General features: G+C 39.5%; 1 protein-coding gene across 2 annotated transcripts in view; it reads left to right on the top strand.

Moving 5' to 3' along the window:
- LOC126299072 (probable cysteine--tRNA ligase, mitochondrial) overlaps positions 1-18,884 on the top strand; it is a 100,545-nt gene extending 81,661 nt beyond the window's left edge. For both annotated transcript variants that reach the window (XM_049990741.1, XM_049990742.1), the window contains 4 exons: positions 3,774-3,872; positions 16,107-16,223; positions 17,912-18,007; positions 18,262-18,884. In XM_049990741.1, the coding sequence (XP_049846698.1) occupies positions 3,774-3,872; positions 16,107-16,223; positions 17,912-18,007; positions 18,262-18,336 (387 nt within the window). In that variant the 3' untranslated portion in view covers positions 18,337-18,884. The remainder of the gene's footprint in view (positions 1-3,773; positions 3,873-16,106; positions 16,224-17,911; positions 18,008-18,261) is intronic.
- The last annotated feature ends 2,358 nt before the right edge of the window (positions 18,885-21,242 follow it).

Raw genomic sequence — 21,242 nt, 5'->3', positions numbered from 1 at the left:
TTTTTAATTTTTTTATTTTTATTTAGCTTTCTAGATTCTATGCAGTCTGTGGGATTCTATTATTTACAGGCTTTGTCAATTCCTTTGGTAATAATTGGACTGCAAGTAGGCTGAACTGTTCAGTTGCTAAAAACAACCCAAAACTTTTGTGTGAATTGATGTATTAAGAGAAGGGAAATCAGAGCTCACACAGACAGATGTACACTATGGGATCAAAAGTATCCGGAACCTGGCTGAAACTGACTTAAAAGTTCGTGGCACCCTCCGTTGGTAATGCTGGAATTCAATATGTTGTTGGCCCACCCTTAGCCTTGATGACAGCTTCCGCTCTTGCAGGCATACATTCAATCAGGTGCCGGAAGGTTTCTTGGGGAATGGCAGACCATTCTTCACGGAGTGCTGCACTGAGGAGAGGTATCGATGTTGGTCGGTGAGGCCTTGCAGAAAGTCGGTGTTCCAAAGCGTCTCAAAGATGTTCTATAGGATTCAGGTCAGGACTCTGTGCAGGCCAGTCCATTACAGGGATGCTAATATCATGTAACCACTCCACCAAAGACCGCGCATTATGAACAGGTGCTCAATCATGTTGAAAGATGCAATTGCCATCCCCAAATTGCTCTTCAACAGTGTGAAGCAAGAAGGTGCTTAAAACATCAATGTAGGCCTGTGCTGCAATAGTACCATGCAAACAACGAGTGCAAGCCCCCTCCATGAAAAACACGACCACACCACAACACCACCGCCTCCGAACTTTCTGTTGGTGCTACACACATTGGCAGATGACATTCACCCACACCCTGCCATCGGATCGCCACAATGTGTACTGTGATTCATTACTCCACACAATGTTTTCCCACTATTCAGTAATCCAATGTTTACGCTCCCTACACCAAACGAGGCATCTTTTGGCATACATCGGCATGATGTGTGGGTTATGAGCAGCCACTTGACCATGAAATCCAAGTTTTCACACCTCCTGCCTAACTGTCATAGTACTTGCAGTGGATCCTGATGCAGTTTGGAATTCCTGTGTGATGGTCCAGATAGATGTCTGCCTATTACACATTGCAACCTGCCTGTCAGTCAACAGATGAGATCGGCCTGTACGCTTTTGTGCTGTATGTGTCCCTTCACGTTTCTATTTCGCTATCACATCAAAAACAGTGGACCTAGGGATGTTTAGAAGTGTGGAAATCTGACGTACAGAGGTATGACACAAGTGACACCCAATCATCTGACCACGTTCGAAGTCCATGAGTTCTGCGAGGCACCCCATTCTGCTCTCTCACAATGTCTACATCTATACCTACATCATACTCCACAAGCCACCTAGTGGTGTGTGGTGAAGGGTACTTTAGGTACCACTATCTGATCCCTCCAACCCTGTTCCACTCGCGAAAAGTACTCAAAAATTGGACGAACCAGCACCTTATAAGCCACTTTTTTTGTAGACGAGTTACATTTCCCTAAGATTCTTCTGTAGAATCTTAGTCTTGTGTCTGCTTTTCCCACTATCTGTTTTATATGGTCATTCCACTTAAAATTCTTACTATCTTCTGGCGTTGCTACTTTCGTATAAACAACTGCATCATCAGCAAATATCCTTAAAGAGTATCCGACACTTTCTGTTAGATCATTTATATATATTGTGAACAGCAATGGTCCTATCCCATTCACTGTGGTACTCCGGATATTACCTTTACATCTGTCGATTTAGTTCCTTTAAGAGCAACATGTTGAGTTCTGTCTGCAAGAAAGTCTTGAATCCAATTGCAGGTCTGCTCCGATACTCCTTAAGCTCGTTTTTTTTTTTTTTTTTTTTTTTCAAGAAACACAGCATCAGCCTGAGCTTTGTTGTCCACTGTTCTGTGGATCTCGTGGAGGAACAGAGCGAGCTGAGTTTCGCTGGATCTCTGTTTGAGAAATCCATCTTGATTTTTATAGAGGAGCTGTTGATTTTCGAAGAACATCATAAGTCTTTAGCATAAAACAAGTTCCATAATTCCACAACAGATTGACGTCAACGATACAGATCTATAATTGTGTGCATCTGTCTTACAACCTTTCTTAAAAATGGGAATAACCTGTGCTTTTTTTCCAGTCGTTAGGTACCTTTTGTTGCTCAAGTGATCTACAATAAATTATTGGTAGGTGGGGAGTAAGTTCTTTCGCATAATCTTTATAGAATCTTATAGGTATCTTATCTGGTCCTGAAGCCTTTCCACTACTTGTAGCTGCTTTTCAAGTCTGCGATCGGTTATCTCAATATCTACTGAGGTGGTTGATATGGAGTAACTGGCAGTAGGTGGCAGTACAATGTACCTAATATGAAAAACGTATGTTTTTGGGGGTGGCCGGATAGTTTTGATCACATAGTGTATGTTAGTTTTTTCCGCATGCTCTTTGAGAGTGGAATAACAGAGAATTATTGTGAAGGTGGTTCGGTAAACCCTTTGCCCGGCACTTAGGTGTGATTTGCAGAGTAGCCATGCAGATGTATATGTATCTCTTTAGTCAAACAGTGTTGAGTGCTGTGGACATATTTGACCCCTACCCTACTTTTTTCCTGGGTATCAGTCAACCAAAAGCCTTCGTAATAATATGACAGAAGCATTCCCAAACTGTAATGCTTTTGTTGTGGTATACATTACACAGTCCAGTCACATTAGTGTAACCATTGCCTATGTTCAACATCACTGTGCAACAGCCACTCTCAGATGGCAGGTGGCAACACTAGCGGCGTAGCAGTGCTTAGGCAGCTGTGGTGCACCGTGGGCTGTAGACGACAGGGCTGAATGGTGGCCGTGGAGATGTGTACAGGTGAATATACATGCAACTCTTTAGTAACTGATGACCAAGATGAACCGAGGGGGCTACCAACAGCATCCCCTCAATGACCATTCTGCGAACGTTGCTGCATATTGGCCTCCACAGCACAGGCGCCTAGTTTTTGTGCCCGTGTCGATTGCTATTCATCGGTGATGAAGACTGGAATTTGTATTTCAGTACTGCAACTGGACATCAACTGAGTGGTGGCAGGTGGCCTTTTCAGGTGAATCACACTTTACGCTCCATTGGACAGATGGCTGCTGGCATGTATGGCCCTGCAACAGTCATCAGGAGTGTCCAGGCTGGAGGAGGGAGTGTTACAGTCCGCAAAATGCTTTTGTGGCATTTCCTGGGTGTTCTCATCATTCTGGAAAGCTCAGTGGATTATTATACGTATGCATCTGTCCTTGGGGACCGTATCCACCCCTATGTGCTGTTTGGTTTTTCGTCGGCACGATGGCACTGACTAGAAGGACAGAGCAGTGTGTCACACAGCTCACAGTGTATGCGCATAATTCAAAGAATGGCAGGATGAGTTTGCAGTACTCTCCTGGCCACCAAACTTCACAGATTTAAACTCATTCGTGAATCTGTGGGATCACCTCAATCGGACTGTTAGCACAGTGGATCCCTCGCCGGGAAACGTAGTGCAGCTGGCCACAGCACTAGAGTCCCTCCACATCCCTGTCAGTACCTTCCAGATAATCATTGGGTCTCTTCCTGCCTGTCTGCACTGCAAAAGGTGTTTATTAATGCTTTTGATAGGTGGTCACATTAATTTGACTGGACTACGCAGTTTAAAAAATGGTAAAATATTTCCATCAGTAAGTATCATCATCATGTTAATAATAAATAACTGAGGTTATTGTTTTATTTAGCATCAAATGTTTTGAACAAAAATTTTAGTCATTATTGTTAATATTGCACATCATTTTTAATTGTAGGATACTTATGTTGGTAGCCAGGCAGCTGGATTGGTAGCATGCTGCAATTTTGTAAAGAACACTATGGAATCATTTGGAGTAACTTCTTCTACAGGACAGGTAAGCTGTTCATTCTTATAACAGAGATGACACAAAAGATTGAAACTGAAATGCTTGCTCTTGAATAATTGCAAAGGAGTTATTTTGCATATTCAATCAGACTCCCTCTGATTGCTCCCCATATAATATTGCACCAGAAATTATACATGTACTGTTTCTATATTCATAACAAATGAGAGTCAAGACAGGAGTTCATTTCAGCAAGAAATACAACTCTGTATTGAAGGATAATGTGCTCTGCTTCACTGGTTGCTAGAACTAAGACTCATCACCATTTTAAATTAAATTAGCCATGAAGGAGGGTATGATGCATAAAATGTGCCACTGGCCAACTACACATCTCTTGTTGCTGTATCAAGTAAAAGGAAGGAGTTATACATATTGTAAACAAAATTGGGTATTGGCTTGAGGCCAAGGGTGACAGGATTTCTGAAACAGTGCGGTTTGTGATCTGTTGCACACTTCTGTAGCGTGTGTTTGTCACATATAGGCAAATTGAACCATATATGAACAACTGGCATGTAGAGTTCCACATACTAATGATGTAGAAGTAAACAGTGGCCACAAAAGCTTGCACGGACTAATTAGTGTGCTACAGCTGAGCAGCTCACCGTCAGATTAACTAGGAGTTTATGAAACATTTGTTTAAAAACATATATAAAGATCCAAAATAATTGGATTGAATTTCGAATTCCCTTTTGGCTACCCTGATTTTAAATTTCTACTATTTCTAAACATTACTTTTGTCAAATTGTACTGTAGTTCTTTGTTGATTCATTCCCCTGCCTCTGTCCAATCCAAACTAGTTCTCCACCTCTTAGCAATGTTGTCATAGTGCAGATATTGCAGAGATGAAGGTTTCACAGTATTTCAGGTCTCTAAGTTCCTCTGGTTGGTCAGGAAACATGGGGAGCTCAAATAGATGGATTTACCTGACTGCCATCTGTTTCCATCAGAAGTTTCTGATAGATTTGGATACAAAAGCTTGCTGAAAAATATTATGTTTATGTGTGTTTCAGCAAAAAAGTGGAGGGAAAAAGAATATTTACTGCTACTTTTGAATGCATGGGAATAAAACAACAAAATTCACAATAGAGAATTATGTAAAAACTGACACTCTGTTTAGCAGGATATAAGTGGATTTTGTTTTCTATGAGGATGAAACTGCTAGAAAGGTATGGATAGGTTTAAAGACCTGGATGAATTTAAAGTAAGAGTAATGTTGTTAATTTTCCTGTGAAAAGCAGCAAAAATAAATTAAGAACAATGAAACCCATGATTTTGTATGAGGGTTGGAACTTAAATGGTGGCAACTATTTATTCACAACTGATACAAAAGAGTTACATGTTTGCACCTGTTACTGTCCTTCAAAGTAGTCACCAGCATTGTGTAGAAACCATTGCCAGTGATGTGGAAGGCGTAGTATACTGTTAGCAGAGCCTGTTCTGTTGATGGCGCGAATGGGGCGATCTACTGCCTGTCGAATCTCCGTAACACTTCTGAAGCAGAGGCTGCAGTGGATGGGCACCACTGTTTTGGGTCAGCCATGTGCATCCAACAGACGTCCAGCTCTCCAGAGTCCTCCAATCGGTCCTCACCGGTGGCCAACCCAATTACTGCTCCCACTGAGGCTGACCCTTCACCTGTGGTCGAGTGGGAGGTCGCCCTGGGGCAAAGCAGGCAGCGAAAGACTTACCAGGTGGCCGCATTTAGGGCCTCCTTGGTTTGTCTGACAAAAAGGTTCCAGGTGCTGTCTGTGGCTGACACTGTCATTGAGCCAGATGCTGTCGCCCATCCTGTTTCAGAGAAAACCGCTCAGCCTGCAAGATCCGGGCAACCACAGAGGGTGGGATTATTGGTAGTCGGGAGCTCCAACGTTAGGCGCGTTATGGGGCCCCTTAGGGACTTGGCTGACAAGAAGGATAAGAAAACTAATGTTCACTCTGTGTGCATACCAGGTGGAGTCATTCCAGATGTGGAAAGGGTCCTCCCAGATGCCATGAAGAGCACAGGGTGCAGCCAACTGCAGGTGGTGGCTCACGTCGGTACCAATGATGTGTGTCAGTTTGGATCAGAAAAGATTCTCTCTGGTTTCGAGCAGTTAACAGAAGTGGTAAAGGCTGCCAGTCTTGCTTGCTAGATGAAATCAGAGCTGACCATTTGCAGGATAGTCGACAGGACCGATTGCGGACCTGTGGTGCAGAACTGATTGGAGGGTCTGAATCAGAGGCTCACACGGTTCTGTGACTGTGTAGGCTGTAGATTCCTCGACTTGCGCCAAAGGGTAGTTCGGTTTCAGGTTCCCCTGGATAGGTTCGGTGCCCACTATAAGCAGGAGGTGGCTACATGGGTTGCAGGGGCAGTGTGGCATGGACTGGGAGGTTTTTTTTAGGTTAGAGGGTCTCGGGAAAATACAAGAAGGGCTTCAGTCACAAAGGGTGCAGGCTGAACACAGGAAGAACATAGATACAGAAAACATTGGTATAACAGTTGTAAATTGTTGTAGCTGTGTTGTGAAAGTACCAGAGCTCCAATCACTAATAGAAAGCACTGATGCTCAAATTTTATAGGCACTGAAAGCTGGCTAAAGCCGGATATAAGCTCAGCCGAAATTTTTGCGAAGAACCTAACAGTGTTCCGAAAGAATAGGCTAAACACGGTTGACGGTGGTGTGTTTGTTGCTGTCAGAAGTAGTTGATCTTGTTGCAAAATTGAAGTAGACACTTCCTGTGAGTTAGTATGGGCAGAGGTCATTGTTGGCAACCGGAATAAAATAATAATTTGATCCTTTTACCGACCTCCCAATTCAGATGATACAGTTGTTGAAAGGTTCAAAGAAAACTTGAGTTTGATTTCAAACACGTACCCGACTCATACTATAATAGCTGGTGGTTACTTTAATTTACCCTCGATATGTTGGCGAAAATACATGTTTAATTCCTGAGGTATGAATAAAATATCATTCGAAATTGTACTAAACACATTCTCTGAAAATTATTTCGAGCAGTTAGTTCATGAGCCCACACGAATAGTAAACAGTTGTGAAAACACCCTTGACCTCTTACCAACAAATAATCCTGAGTTAATAACGAGCATCAAAACCGATTCAGAGATTAGTCAACACAGAGTTGTTGTAGCGAGATTGAATATTGTAATCCCAAAATCCTCGAAAAATAACCGAAAAATATACCTGTTCAAAAAAGCAGATAAAAATTCACTTGACGCTTTCCTAAGAGACAATCTCCACTCATTCCAGTTAATAATATAAGTGTAGACCAGATGTGGCTTAAATTCAGAGAAATAGTATCGACAGCAATTGAGAGATTTACACAAAATAAATTAACAAACGACAAAGCTGATCCTCCTTGGTACACAAAACGGATTAGAACACTGTTGCAAAATCAACAAAACAAACATACCATATTTAAACAGACGCAAAATCCCCAAGATTGGCAATCTGTTACAGAAGCTTGAAGATTAGTGCGCACTTCAATGCGAGATGCCTATAACAGTTTACACAACAAAACTTTGTCTCGAAACCTGGCAGAAAATCCAAAGACATTCTGGTCATATGTGAAGTATGTTAATGTCAAGAAACAATCAATGCCTTCTCTGTGCGATAGCAATGGAGATGCTATCAGAGTTACTAAACACAGCCTTCCGAAATGCGTTCACAAAAGAAGACGAAGTAGATATTCCAGAATTCGAATCGAGAACAGGTGCCAACATGAGTAATGTAGAAGTAAATATCCTTGGAGTAGTGAAGCAACTTAAATCACTTAATAAAAGCAAGTCTTCTGGTCCAGACTGTATACCAGTTAGGTTCCTTTCGGAGTATGCTGATTCATTAGCTCCATACTTAGCAATTATATGCAACCATTCACTCGATGAAAGATACCACCCAAAGACTGGGAAGTTGCACAGGTCACACCGATATTCAAGAAAGGTACTAAGAGTAATCCACTAAATTACAGGCCCATATCATTAACGTCGATATGAATCAGAATTTTAGAACATATATTGTGTTCGAACATTATGGATTACCTTGAAGAAAACGGTCTATTGACACACAGTCAGCATGTGTTTAGAAAACATCGTTCCTGTGGAACACAATTAGCTCTTTATTCACATGAAGTGTTGAGTGCTATTGACCAGGGATTTCAGATCGATTCCATATTTCTGGATTTACGGAAGGCTTTTGACACTGTACCACACAAGCGGCTCGTAGTGAAATTGCGTACTTATGAAATATTGTCTCAGTTATGTGTCTGGATTTGTGATTTCCTGCCAGAGAGGTCACAGTTCGTAGAAATTGACGGAAAGTCATCAAATGAAACAGAAGTGATCTCTGGCATTCCCCAAAGTGGTGTTATAGGCCCTTTGCTGTTCCTTATCTATATAAACAATTTTGGAGACTATCTGAGCAGCCGTTTTCCGTTGTTTGCAGATGAAACTCGTTTATTGACTAATAAAGTCATCAGACATCTGAATGGTGCAAAAAGTGGGAGTTGACCATAGATAACGAAAAGTGTGAGGTCATCCACATGAGTGCTGAAAGGAATTCGGTGAACTTTGGTTACAAAATAAATCAGTGTAATCTAAAAGCCGTAAATTCAACTAAATACCTAGGTATTACAATTACGAACAACTTAAATTGGAAGGAACACATAGAAAATGTTTTGGGGAAGGCTAACCAAAGACCGTTTTATTGGTAGGACACTTAGAAAATGTAACAGACCTACTAAGGAGACTGCCTACACTACGCTTGTCTGTCCTCTTTTAGAATACTGATGCGAGGTGTGGGATCCTTACCAGACAGGACTGACGGAGTACATAGAAAAAGTTCAAAGAAAGGGAACACGTTTTGTATTATCGTGAAATATGGGAGAGAGTGACACAGAAATGATACAGGATTTGGGCTGGAAATCATTATAAGAAAGGCATTTTTCGTTGTGACTGAATATTGTCAAGAAATTCCAATTCCGAATGCGAAAATATTTTGTTGAAGCTGACCTACATAGGGAGGAACGATCACCACTATAAAATAAGGGAAACCAGAGCTCGTACGGAAAGATATAGGTGTTCATTCTTTCTGTGTGCTATATGAGATTGAAATAATAGAGAATTGTGAAGGTGGTATGATGAACCCTCTGCCAGGCACTTGAATGTGATTTGCAGAGTATCAATGTAGATGTAGATGTAGAAGTGAATGCCATGAAGTGGTTTCTTCATCTTCAGAATCAAATCAAAGTCACAATCCAGGGAGTATGGTGGATGGTACAGTACTTCCCAGTGCCATCGACCAAAGAGAGCAGCCACATCTTGCACTGTATATGCCCATGCATTGTCATGTTAAATGATGGGCAGGTTGCTCAGAAAGTTTCGCTGCTTCTTTCGCAAAGCTGGTCACAGGTGATGCTCCAAAAATGAACAGTAATACTGTGCACTGACGGTCTATTGTGGAGGAACATAATGTGTTACGATAACACAGTCACAGTCGTACATGAGAATCACCATAACTTTCAGCATACTGGGCCTCTGACGCACTTTCAACTTTCACTGCGACCCGTAATGAAGCCATTCGTTAGATTGGCATTTCAGTTTTAGCTCATACGATGTGGCACATGCCTCATCCAGTGTTACAATACGACATAAGAAAGCCTCTCCTTCACGCTCATAGCGCTCTAAGTGCATCTGAGCAGTGCTGTAACACATCTATTTCTGCATTTGTTTCTGTTTAAAAAACACAGTGACACCGTTCTGTTAGACTGCTCACTCAGAAGTGACTGTTTTTCCCTCGACTGTGTGCACGCCGATGACATGGGACGGGCAAGTCCATTTGCTCGGAGGTAAGGTAGGTATGTCAACAACATGTGCTGTCAGTGACAATAGTAGATTCCATTGCATAGTGTCTCCACAGCAGTGTTGCCACTATTTAAGTTCCAACGTACATATAAAAGCATTGTCTCTCGCCAGTGACAATTTTAAAAAACACCAGCATGAAACATGCAGTAATTCATAAATAATTGTAATTTCTGCACAGGAAAAACTTTTTGGTTATAAAAATAACAGCTGTTACATATATGATTTTCATTTTGACTTAAAAAGTTAAAGCTGTCTTCATCTCAGAATCATTGCCTGTGGTTAAAGAAGTGATAAGTAATAGAAAAAAAAAATCTTTGTCTTTCCAAGGGTCAAACCCGTACCTTTAAATTTGTGGTCGGACAGTACCCATCAAGACACACCATTTTGATATACCATAACAAAATGTAATTTACTTTCTGATTACAAGTGCAGAAATGTCCTCAGAGAAAATGCTTTTGTATATAGCACAAAATATAGCCTGAAAGTCCATTCACTGTTTTTCATTGAATTAACACCTCCATTTCTCATGGCCTCATGTGATGTTATTGGAATTATTAATCCAGAGCGCTCTAGTTGTCAATTCTTCTTCCTCTGGCCAGCTCTGCACTGATCAAATGACCCCATCCTCCATTTTCTCTGGGTGGCTTCCAACTTGCTTGTCACTTACTGCAGAACTAGTGTAGATAAGCAGAGCAAATATGCTATTCACAAACTCAGGCTTAGTTTCCAGTTAACAATATATGCTGAGTGGGTCTATTATATTTAGGGGCTATCCATCCATGTGTGAGACATTCTTGAATTCTTAAGTATTTGTCATAATAGTGGATCATGTACATTCATAAGTGCTGGGATATAACAGCTGTCTCCCAAGAAGTATACTGTGGTTGAGATAGGTAGTACCAAATCTTGTGCAACTCTAATACTCACTACCATCCTATTATACAGCTTATGTTCACATGGAGAGTTTGTTTTGTCTTGATGTTAGGATTTATGGCAAAAAATTTCAAACACATGTTTGTATACAAAGTTTTGTTCCATTGCATTCCTTGATAGAATGTGAAAAGAATGATTGTTTATATGCTATTGTGCAATCAGTTTTTAGTCTAAATTTAATCTGCACTGCCTTTGAAGGTGGAATAATGGGGGGCTTGAAACATATTCTTTGATTCTGTGTTGAGAAACAGTTATTGGAATTTTCTAAGTAGATTTTTATGCTATATCAGGTCTTTTTCTGTGAGTGTCTGTCAGATGAAATTGTCCACCATTTCTGCCACACCATTCTGGGAGCCACATAAGATCATGACCTTTCATTCTTCCATTTGAGTTACCAATAACTGAGCCTCTATAATCATCTCACTTTTTATCACTGTGTGTTGTTACGTATTTGTTGGACATTACTGACTCCAGTTGTAACTCATTAACTGCATAATCACTGGCCATTGTGGCCAAGCAGATCAAGGTGCTTCAGTCTGGAACCGCGCGACTGCTACGGTCGCAGGTTCGAATCCTGCCCCGGGCATGGATGTGTGTAATGTCCTTAGGTTAGTTAGGTTTATGTAGTTCTATGGTCTAGGGGACTGATGACTTCAGATGTTAAGTTCCATTGTGCTAGAGCTATTTGACTAATTTTGAACTGTGTAATCAAAAGGGTATACATATCGAAAGGGTATACATTGAAAGTCAATTAGCAATCTTTGCCCAAGCAAATTTTTGTGAAGATCTGACCAGATTTTGCTATAGGTTTTATTAGATAGCATCTCCTCATGCATAATCACATCATCTGCATATCATACATAACCACATTACCTGCAAAGAGTCTGATATTGCATCTAATATTACCCACTAAGTCATTGATATGTAGCATTGAACACTAAGACATTATACTGTCATAGCTTTAGATAAAACCTAAATATTGAACACTAGGCTGCAAAAAAATGGCATTTTATATACTTTACAATATAAACCAGCTGAAGTGTCCTAAATAAAACATGAGAAAATACTCCTATTGTAATATTATTCTTCAACTAACATATACCAGATGGTATGGAGTGAAGCATCTGTTCCCTTATTCCATTTGTGAGTGGAACATGCAAGGGAATGCCTAGCAGTGTTACAAGGTATCCTCTGCCATGCACCATATCATTACTTGTGGAGTATGTGTGTGGATATAGATGTAGAACCAGGTTATAACAATAACGCTAAGGAAGATCAATGTGATTTAATAATTCTTTGTTGCTGTGCCATGCTGCAATATCATGGACTACATCTATTTTGTACTGACGTTGACAGTTTGACACAGTGGTTGGGAATGAGTTGAATGTTGTTGGACTTTACTACTCTCTTTACTCTGTATTGTTTCCTGCGTATTTTATTTTGTAACAACAGAAGTTTTGCGTGACTGAACTATTATCAGAGTCGTATGGACCCAAAAGTTTCATTCATGCTGTTCACATCTCTCAAGGTTGTAGTGAATGGCAACATTGCAGACCAGTGAATCTAAGTACAATTTCTGACATTGAGGATTACTACAAACAAAATGGCATTTGTGGCTAATAACTTTCATTTTAAGAAACAAGACTTCACATACCTACATTGATAATGTCTCTCTGTAGAAATTATAATGGATTAGCCACAGTATGCATTTTCTGTGTGAAGTGCACTGTCAAAAAGCCACATATACATTAGAATGTGAAGAATGGGGACAGCCAGTGCCTTAAAATTCTATAAGAAACATGACATACCAAGAGAAGACCTTCTATTCCTCTGAAACAGTATTAAAGACAGAAAATATTCACAGAACAATATGTGATACCACTGAGCTTTTTCCTAACAAGAATTGCATATGTCCTTGATGTAGTTGCTATTCCTGCATTTTTTGCTGTGCCTGTGCCAGCTGCTGATGGTTTGCTTATGTTTTCAGTTGCTGCTATTCTTGTTGTAGCAATACCACTAGTTGCTGATACCAGTGGTTTTTAGGACCTACATAATTTAGATTAACTATGTCCATATTACACTGATGTAGGTTCTGAAAACTCTCAGCCACTTTTGTAAACATGTAACATATTATTTATATGCAGTACAAAATCACATAGAAAAACAGCGGAAACATGTAGCAGGGCTGTTATACTGCAAATGACTAATCTGATTGTAGGGATTGCCAAGCCATTAGTATTGCAGGGTCATCATTGGAAAGTTGGGCTGCCATAGTTATGATTGTAGTTTCTTACCAAATATCAGCCAAATCCAGGTTTGTAGTAGTATACAAATGACATAATCAGATAACCAGGAGACTGAGTTTATTGTCATGCAGAACTGGCCCTCGAATTACAGCAGTGGTGTTAAAGGAAGTGTCTACTAAACAAGCATGTGATGCTTATGTGAAATGATTTACTGATGCTGGATTCAGAGAATGCTACTGTTCTATAAACAATAACATGAGAAGTTTCTTTCTCCACACCAGCCCAATACAACTTTGTGTTTCAATCCTAATGGTCATATAAAGAAGTTAAACACTAGCTGTTGTCTTCTACAGCATTTTTTAGAAATGAAAACATAATACTTTGTCAAAACCGTACTTCCAAACTTAGAAATATTTGTAATATGTCTCTGAGGACAGACCAGTGCTCTCTCTCTCTCTCTCTCTCTCTCTCTCTCTCTCTCTCTCTCTCTCTCTCTCTGTTGTGTGGGGGGAGGGGGGGGGGAGGTGAAGAATGTATTTTTTCTGATCGCTAAACAATTTTCCATCTTTTATACGTACCTATCCAGTGTTCACTGCCTCCTCCAGTTGGCAAGCAGTGATTTCTCATCATGTACAAATTACGTTCTGTGCAAGTTCTGCTATGGATTTCTCATAAATCATTAGAATCTGTTGAAAAGTGCAAACTGGATTAAGTTATGTATGACACAAATGATGTCAGTACATGATGAGACTACCTAGAGCAGCAGTATAGATCATATTGTGATTTGTGTTACCTTTGATGATTCTATCTATGAGTTCCAGGATCATCACCCTAGTATTTACCAAAGAGAGCAGCCTTGCAAGAATAATGGTGTTCACCGTTGTTCTTGCAAGGCTGCTCTGTTTGGTAGGTGTCAGGGTGGTGATCGTGAATGCAATGGAGAATTGTGCTAAATTGTTTCTTCTTAAGTATATTCTTCCACAAGACGAACTGTGTATGGTTAAGCGTTGACATCTGGTAAGATTAATTATTACCCATCGCATTAGCATATTTACATACTTACGCATAAAGGATGTCATCATCATAGACTTCTGTAGTTACAGTTCCAAGTGAAATGGAGAGACATCCAAGTCTATACATCCAGTTAAATACACACCATCCCACACCATGACATTGCCACATGATAAGAAATCTTTTTCATGAGTGTTTGTTTGCTGAGAAGTGTTTCTGTATTCATCTAATGCATAGCACGGCTGAGGTCCCAAAATGACAAGAACGTAGGATTCATGGCCAAGACTGTATGCATATGAATTTAAATCACTGAGTTCATTCCCATAATTGAGGCTGCGGAAGGGGAAAAGTGACAATATGTTATGCCTGCTTTCTCAGTTTATATGCCAGCTTCATCAACTATTTTGCAAAGCCCTGTACTGTGTCTTATACAGAGAAAGTGAAAGAAACCTACTGTTCCAGAATGAAGTATAGCAGAAGCATTGAATTGGCTGTGAAGCATGCACAGATGGTTCAGTTGCTAGAATGTTGCTCAAAAATGTAAAAAATGCTGATTCACTTCCTGATATAATAATTGGTTTTAATTTATCAGGAAGTGTCATTATGCAGTGGTTGTAATTTATCTGGAAATGTCATTATCCAGTGTTCAGATCATGGAAGGCATTGCCTCATCCTATAATGTTAAAGTGTGTGATCGTTTGATTACTTAATAATAATAATAATAATAATAACAATAATAATAATAACAATAATAGACTCAGGACACATTTTCTGTGCCTTCACCTTCTCCTCCAGCAGTACTGATGTATGCCCTCCTTCTTTTCCCCTTTACTTCTGTACCCCTTCATCCCTCCTTCTTCCTCTGCTTTTGTTTCCCCTCTCTCCTGACCATGTTCCTCTCCATATTGCCTCCACTCCATACCTCCCCCTTACCTTACCTCCTGTCTCCTTACCTCCCAGTCCCCTATCCCCCCCACCTTCTCTCAACCCCCTCTCCCTTGCTATCCCTTCTATGCTCCCTCACTCCCTGTCTCCCATATATCCTCCTCTTCCCCCTCTCATTGTCCCCCCTCTCTTATTCTCCCCCCTCTCTTACTCTCCCCCCTCTCTTACTCTCCCCCCTCTCTTACTCTCCCCCCTCTCTTACTCACCCCCTCTCTTACTCACCCCCTCTCTTACTCTCCCTCCTCCTCCTCTCTTACTCTCCCCCCTCTCTTACTCTCCCTCCTCTCTTACTCTCCCTCCTCTGTTCTTCTTTCCCCCTTCTCCCCCCTCACTTTTCTCCCTTCCCCTTTTCAGTCCATCTCCCCCCATCTCTCCATCTTCCTCCCACTGTCCATTTCCCCCTTCTCTCCCTCTTCCTCCCTCTGTCCATTTCCCCCTTCTCTCCCTCTTCCTCCCTCTGTCCATTTCCCTCTTCTCTCCCTCTTTCCCCTTATATACCTCTTCCATAGTCTCTGTCTTCCTCCTCCTGTCTCTTCATCCACTCCCTCTCTATCCATCATCTTCCTCTACCCTCAACTTCTCCTCAACATCTCACCTCGTCTCCTCTCTTCTCTCTTCATTTATTTACCCCTCTCTCTTCCTCACCTTTCTTCCATCTTCTCATGTTGGCCACCTCTTCTTCCTCTCTGTTAATAATCACAATTTGTTTCTAATTTCCTTTTATTTCAAAATAGTGCATTTTTTGTTATTAATGTCTGCTCCTTGCCTGTTTCTTACCATTATCTTATAGCCATGGCACCATTTGTAGTAGCTTTGCTTATATTGACATTTATTTCACAATGCCCTCACTGAGTCATAGATCTCTGTTTCCTTAGTTAAGCCCCATCCCCCTACCCTTACTTTATGTAACTTTCCTTAGTCTCATGTCAAGGCTTTTTTCTCTTGAACTTTGGGTTATTTGTTTGAGTCAGTTGATCAGTAGATGTAGCTTTGCATGAATTTGTTTTCCAGTTGTTCTTCTGGAATATGAATCAAATTAGAAGAATTTCAATGTGTTGATTTGTGTGTTACTTGTGGCTTGCTGCATTATCTGTCGAATGGATTATATCCTGTTTATACATACAGAGCATATAATAAAATATACTAAGATATGATGTAATTAGTTTTCTTCACAGTACATAATATACCTCTATTAAATACTTCTCTATTGTTTCAATTTATTTATTATTACAGAAACATAGTGAAACAACAGTCGCTGCCGATGTCGGGCTGGTTATCGATAGTGCATTGACATTCAGGAACACTGTCAGAGAATTATCTAAATCGTCACTGAAGGATAAAGATATTGAGGTAATTAATACTTTTGCATTACATACAGTTGTTAATAATTTGTCTGTATGCTAACATGTTGCAGGTTCTCTACACATATTGCAGGGAAAGAAATTTGAAACTGAACTTTTAAGAAAGAGATATCATATTTGCTTAACATGTTACAATCAGAATTGTGTGCCACACTTATCATAAGTAAAGAGTGGTCTGGTGGCTAGGAATTAATTTCGTTAATACAGAAAAGCTTGTCTGCACTGCCATCAAACTTTTGAAAGTCGGTATGTCACACACCGACAAATAATTCCTTATCTCATGTACAGTGTTGTGTTGACTTGGTAGTGCCCCATTGAGTTACCTTCGTAACTAGTAAATGAGTCTAGGTCTCATTCCTAAAAGACTGAAGTAGGTGGTAGGAACGTCCATTTATAGAAGTGAAGATAAACGAGTAACTTCTAATTATAGACATATCTCTTTCCATCCCATATTCTCAAACATTTTTTGAGAAAATGGTGTGCAACAGTATATTTAACCACCTTCCTGAGAATAACCTTTTAACATTGTCTCAGTGTGGTTTCTATAGAGGCTTCTCTACTCAGAAAACAATATGTGATCTCATAAGTTAAGTTTTGGTACAACTAAACATGAACTATTACCCTATTGGCATTTTATTATGTGATTTACTAAGGCCTTTGATTGTGTAGATGATACAACCGTTCTATTAGGGAAACTGAAGAATAATGGAACAGACTTACAGCTGGTTCACAGCAAACACCAGACTCCTTAATTATACAGAGACTCATGTAATCCAATTCCAACCAAATTGAAAATTCCTTACAAATACCAGAAGTAGCTTTCAATGAGCACCCACTGGATGAGGCCCCATGTGCAAAAGTACTAGGTGTTCAGATGGATTTTAAACTGAGGTGGTACCAGCATGTGGATAAGTTAAGCAAAAAGTTCAGTTCTGCCATCTTTGCACTTATAAATCTCACTCATTGTGTTGACATGTAGATAGGTTTGTTAGCATACTCTATATACTTTCACTCACTACTGTCTTATGGCATGATCTTCTGGGACAGTGCAGCTAAGGTTAAAAATGTATTTATCCTATAGAAGCATGCAGTAAGAATATTGTGTAAAGTTAATAACCGGATAGCTTGCCGAAGCTTCTTCAGGGACTGAGGGATTTTTGCAGTTACATACCAATATGTAAACACCCTAATTGTATTGTGTGTGAGTTTAACATGAACTGTGCAAATCATAACCACAATACTAGAAGTAAAATTTAATTTCCTTATGGATTATGCACCCCAGTCTAGGGTTAAGACATAATAATGATAACTAGTTGCTATGCCATGCAAGCCTGCAACACTCCATTGGCCATATACTAATATCAAAGAACTTTAGTGAAGAATTGGTTTGTGTTGTATATAAAATAGTACTGAGAAACATTTAATTTTAGTGTCTGGCAGAAGAGGTGGTGACAGTTCAGCTGATTGGACGATGGTTGCTGATCCAGTTTTTCTTCTTCTTCTTCTTCTTCTTCTTCTTCTCTTTCTCGCCCCCCCCCCCCCCCCCCACGGCATTACATTCTGTGTCTAGAGTGTTGTATGAATATAAATATGAACATGAATCTCAGTACTTGCTACGCATATGTGATAGATTTACTGTCTGATTTTCCTGTTATTCACTGCAGTGATTATTTTCAGAATCATGCTGAAAAATCAAAAGCAAATTCAGAGGCCTTGTTGAAAGCATGTGACAACTTCAGGGATGATCTTCGCAGTGCCGGCATAATAATTAAGGTACATCAACTCCTGACAATATTAAATGTTGTGTTCAACATGACTCTTTAATTCATTAAGAGGCAGACATAATAGAAATTTTTTTAAATGAAGTTTAACTTGGAATGAGATCACTCTAATCTTTAAAAAAGTATTACCAGTATTCATTGTGGCATTACATTATCTGGATGCAAGATAACAATTACAATTGATCTGTGGTTCCGTATACACATTCTTTGAATTAGTCATGTAATTATACTGTTTTCGTTTTTCAGGATCATAACAAAAAGTCATCTTGGGTGTACAATAAAGCTGGAGTTGATAGAACAAAAACTACTGGAAAGATGTAAACCTTAATGATTTATGAAGTTGTTGCATAATTTGAAACTAATTTATCAGTTGTCATTCTGTTAAAACACTTAAATCAGAACAACCATTGTTATATCCTGTCTCTTCACATTTATGTGAATTAAAGAACTGAACTTTTGTTTGAGTTTTATGATAGAATATACCCTAAATGCAATTTTATAATTTGCACCACATGAAAGAGTTTGAAACTCACTGTCAAAAGAGCTATCTATAGCAGCGAACAAGTGTCAGGTTCGGTTTTACTGTCTCATTTTTGTACAAAGTAAAATAATTGATTTAAAAGTCAAAAAGTAATTGTGCATAACCTTCTATACCTGAATTAATCCTCAGGCAGAAGTTTTCGCCATTATTCTCTGAAGTCAATGCTGTCACCGCTTAGTGGTTTTCTTGCCATATTCTAATTTCCTTGCTGCCTTTGTCATAGATTTTCATCACAATATAATGTGTGGTGCTTGGTTGTAGATGTTTAATTTGTGAGTGAAAAGCCTAAAAGTTGTGTTTAATAAAGATTTGTTTGGTTGCATATAAACCATTCGTAAATATATAGTCATGAAGTAATTAAAATACTTGGAATTATAATTAAGCTGACAGTGTTCTGAGTGCTGCAGTGTGGACTGTATAAATTACAGGATGCTGAAACGTCATAGATATGTTCATTATTCACAGTGCTCATTGAGTATGCTGGAAAAAAGTCGTTTCTGCCATTGGTTGAAAATATGGTGCTGCAATCAGTCAGAATGTCAGTTGTTCCCTGTTTTGACATCAGTATGCTGTTTGTCACTTGGTGACTCCTGAAGCTTTGGAAGTCCCTAGGTTTCTTGTTGAAAACATAATATAGAAGCATGTAATGATGTTGTCCACAGTACAATAAATGCCTATCATCTGCATTCTAGTGACCCCTTAGAATGTTTTAATAAGACTTTGGCACATATGCTCTCAGTTTACATTGGTGTTGAACAGAGGGCTATATGCAATACTGCCTATCATGGCAGTTGCATACAACACAGTGAAGCAATAGTTTACATGTCTCACACCATTTTTCCTGATTTGTGGTCAAGAGGTTGAAACAATAATGGGCACTTCATGTTCATTTTAACTTGATGATGGTCAGGATGTTTATGGCAAACAGCTAATCACCAGAACTGAAGAAATAATATAGCTGATGTCGTTATGGACATCTCACATCTAGGATAATGACCATGACTGTTATAATGATAGACACTGGCTTTTGAGCTGCAACTCAGGTTGGTGTATCAGAAATATAATTTGTGCCACTGTGGCTGGCACTGAATCCTGTGTTACCTATGAAGTCAAGGATGATCATCCTACATTGAGGAGAAAAAAGAGCCAAGACATTATCCATTTCCTTCACATGAAATTTTGTCATAGTCCTGAGGTGCAGATCTACAATAGGGGTTTCCAACGCAAGGAATGTGAAGCTGTGCATGGTGATTGTATGCGTCAGTGTAAGTACTGTCTCTAATGGCCTCGATGTTGATGGGACATCAAGGCACAATCTCCATCCACCCCCCCTCCCCCCCTGCTCTAAGTTACTCCATTTGAATGTCAAAAGTATTGTGCAGATGTATCAACATAGCCAAAACCAAGAATCCATCATAATGTCATATGAAGGACTAGACGCACGTAGCTGCTATCAACTCTGAAACAGCAGGTTGCTGTTTTCCGAGGATGAGGAGGAATTCTGTGTGTGGTATACCACAACTATGGTGAACTGGTTAGAGTTGTTGGCTTGTGAAGTATAGGTCACCAGTTTGATTTGGCCCCCTGCAATTATCATTTAAGATTTGTAATTTCTTGGAAATTCTGGGTGTTATTTGCTTACGAAATGTTGAAGTTCACTGGAACGTTCTGTTGATTCATAAATCTCAGCACTATCTGCTGAGGCAGGCAGTTCAGCTCTGTCCTTTGTTAGTTCATGTTGATGACCCTGTTCTTGTGACTGGTACTTGATTGCAGATTCTACATGATCATGTTACAGATACAAGAAGTTTAATATAGCATGTCTAATTAAAATCAGTTTGTAGATGATATGAACTACACCCTTGATACACTCGTTAGATGTAACAAACATATATTATCACAATTGCTGGAAAGCTCTTTGCCAAAAATCTGTCAATGTTCTGAACTTGCACTGTTTAGTTAGGTTGAATGTAGAATAATTCAACAAAATCTGAAATCTAGTTTTTCCATACTGCTTCAGTGCCATCATACTCCCTTATATTTTGCCAACTAATCACATTAACAACCTTGGTATAGTAGGTGAACATAAATATGCAGAAGGTTAAATAAAAGTAAAAAAACAAAAAAATACTTCACATTAATTTCATTTTCTTTCAGAGTGTACTAGGTCTGGTTGTTCCAGATTTAGCAGCATACCTTGGCACCACCACAGGTGTATAATTTAATATGTAACTAGAGCAAGAACTATTAGCCGTTCCTTGCTCTTTTTGTATTGTGCTTCTGTACAATTTATTAATCACTTTTCTTGACAGTGTTACCCACTCTACACCAGTGTTTGTGTTCTTTCTATAAACTGTTAGCAGAATCATTTAGTTAGTGTTTAATAAAAGATGGTCTGCATATGTGCATGTAAATAAAGGAAAGTGAACAGTGCATGGAAACTGCATTGTTTGTGTGGGCTGCTCCTAGCACTGCATATATTGTTAACACAGGAAGGATTTCTGATCCTGCTAACTTCATGCACAAGTTCTGACATTGGTGTCTCGTTCAATATGCCTTATCTGTCTAGGCTGACTGCTGTAAATCTCAGAGCAGTGAAGACTGAGACTACTAGCCACCTGGCATACTATTTAATTGTAGCTTCTATATGGACATATACAGAAATTGTTTCATACTGAGGCAGTAT

This window comes from Schistocerca gregaria, chromosome X (assembly GCF_023897955.1).
Source record: "Schistocerca gregaria isolate iqSchGreg1 chromosome X, iqSchGreg1.2, whole genome shotgun sequence".
NCBI classification, from domain to species: Eukaryota; Metazoa; Arthropoda; class Insecta; order Orthoptera; family Acrididae; genus Schistocerca; species Schistocerca gregaria.
The sequence above is the reverse complement of the archived record's forward strand: the minus strand, read 5'-3'. Positions and strand labels throughout refer to the sequence as shown.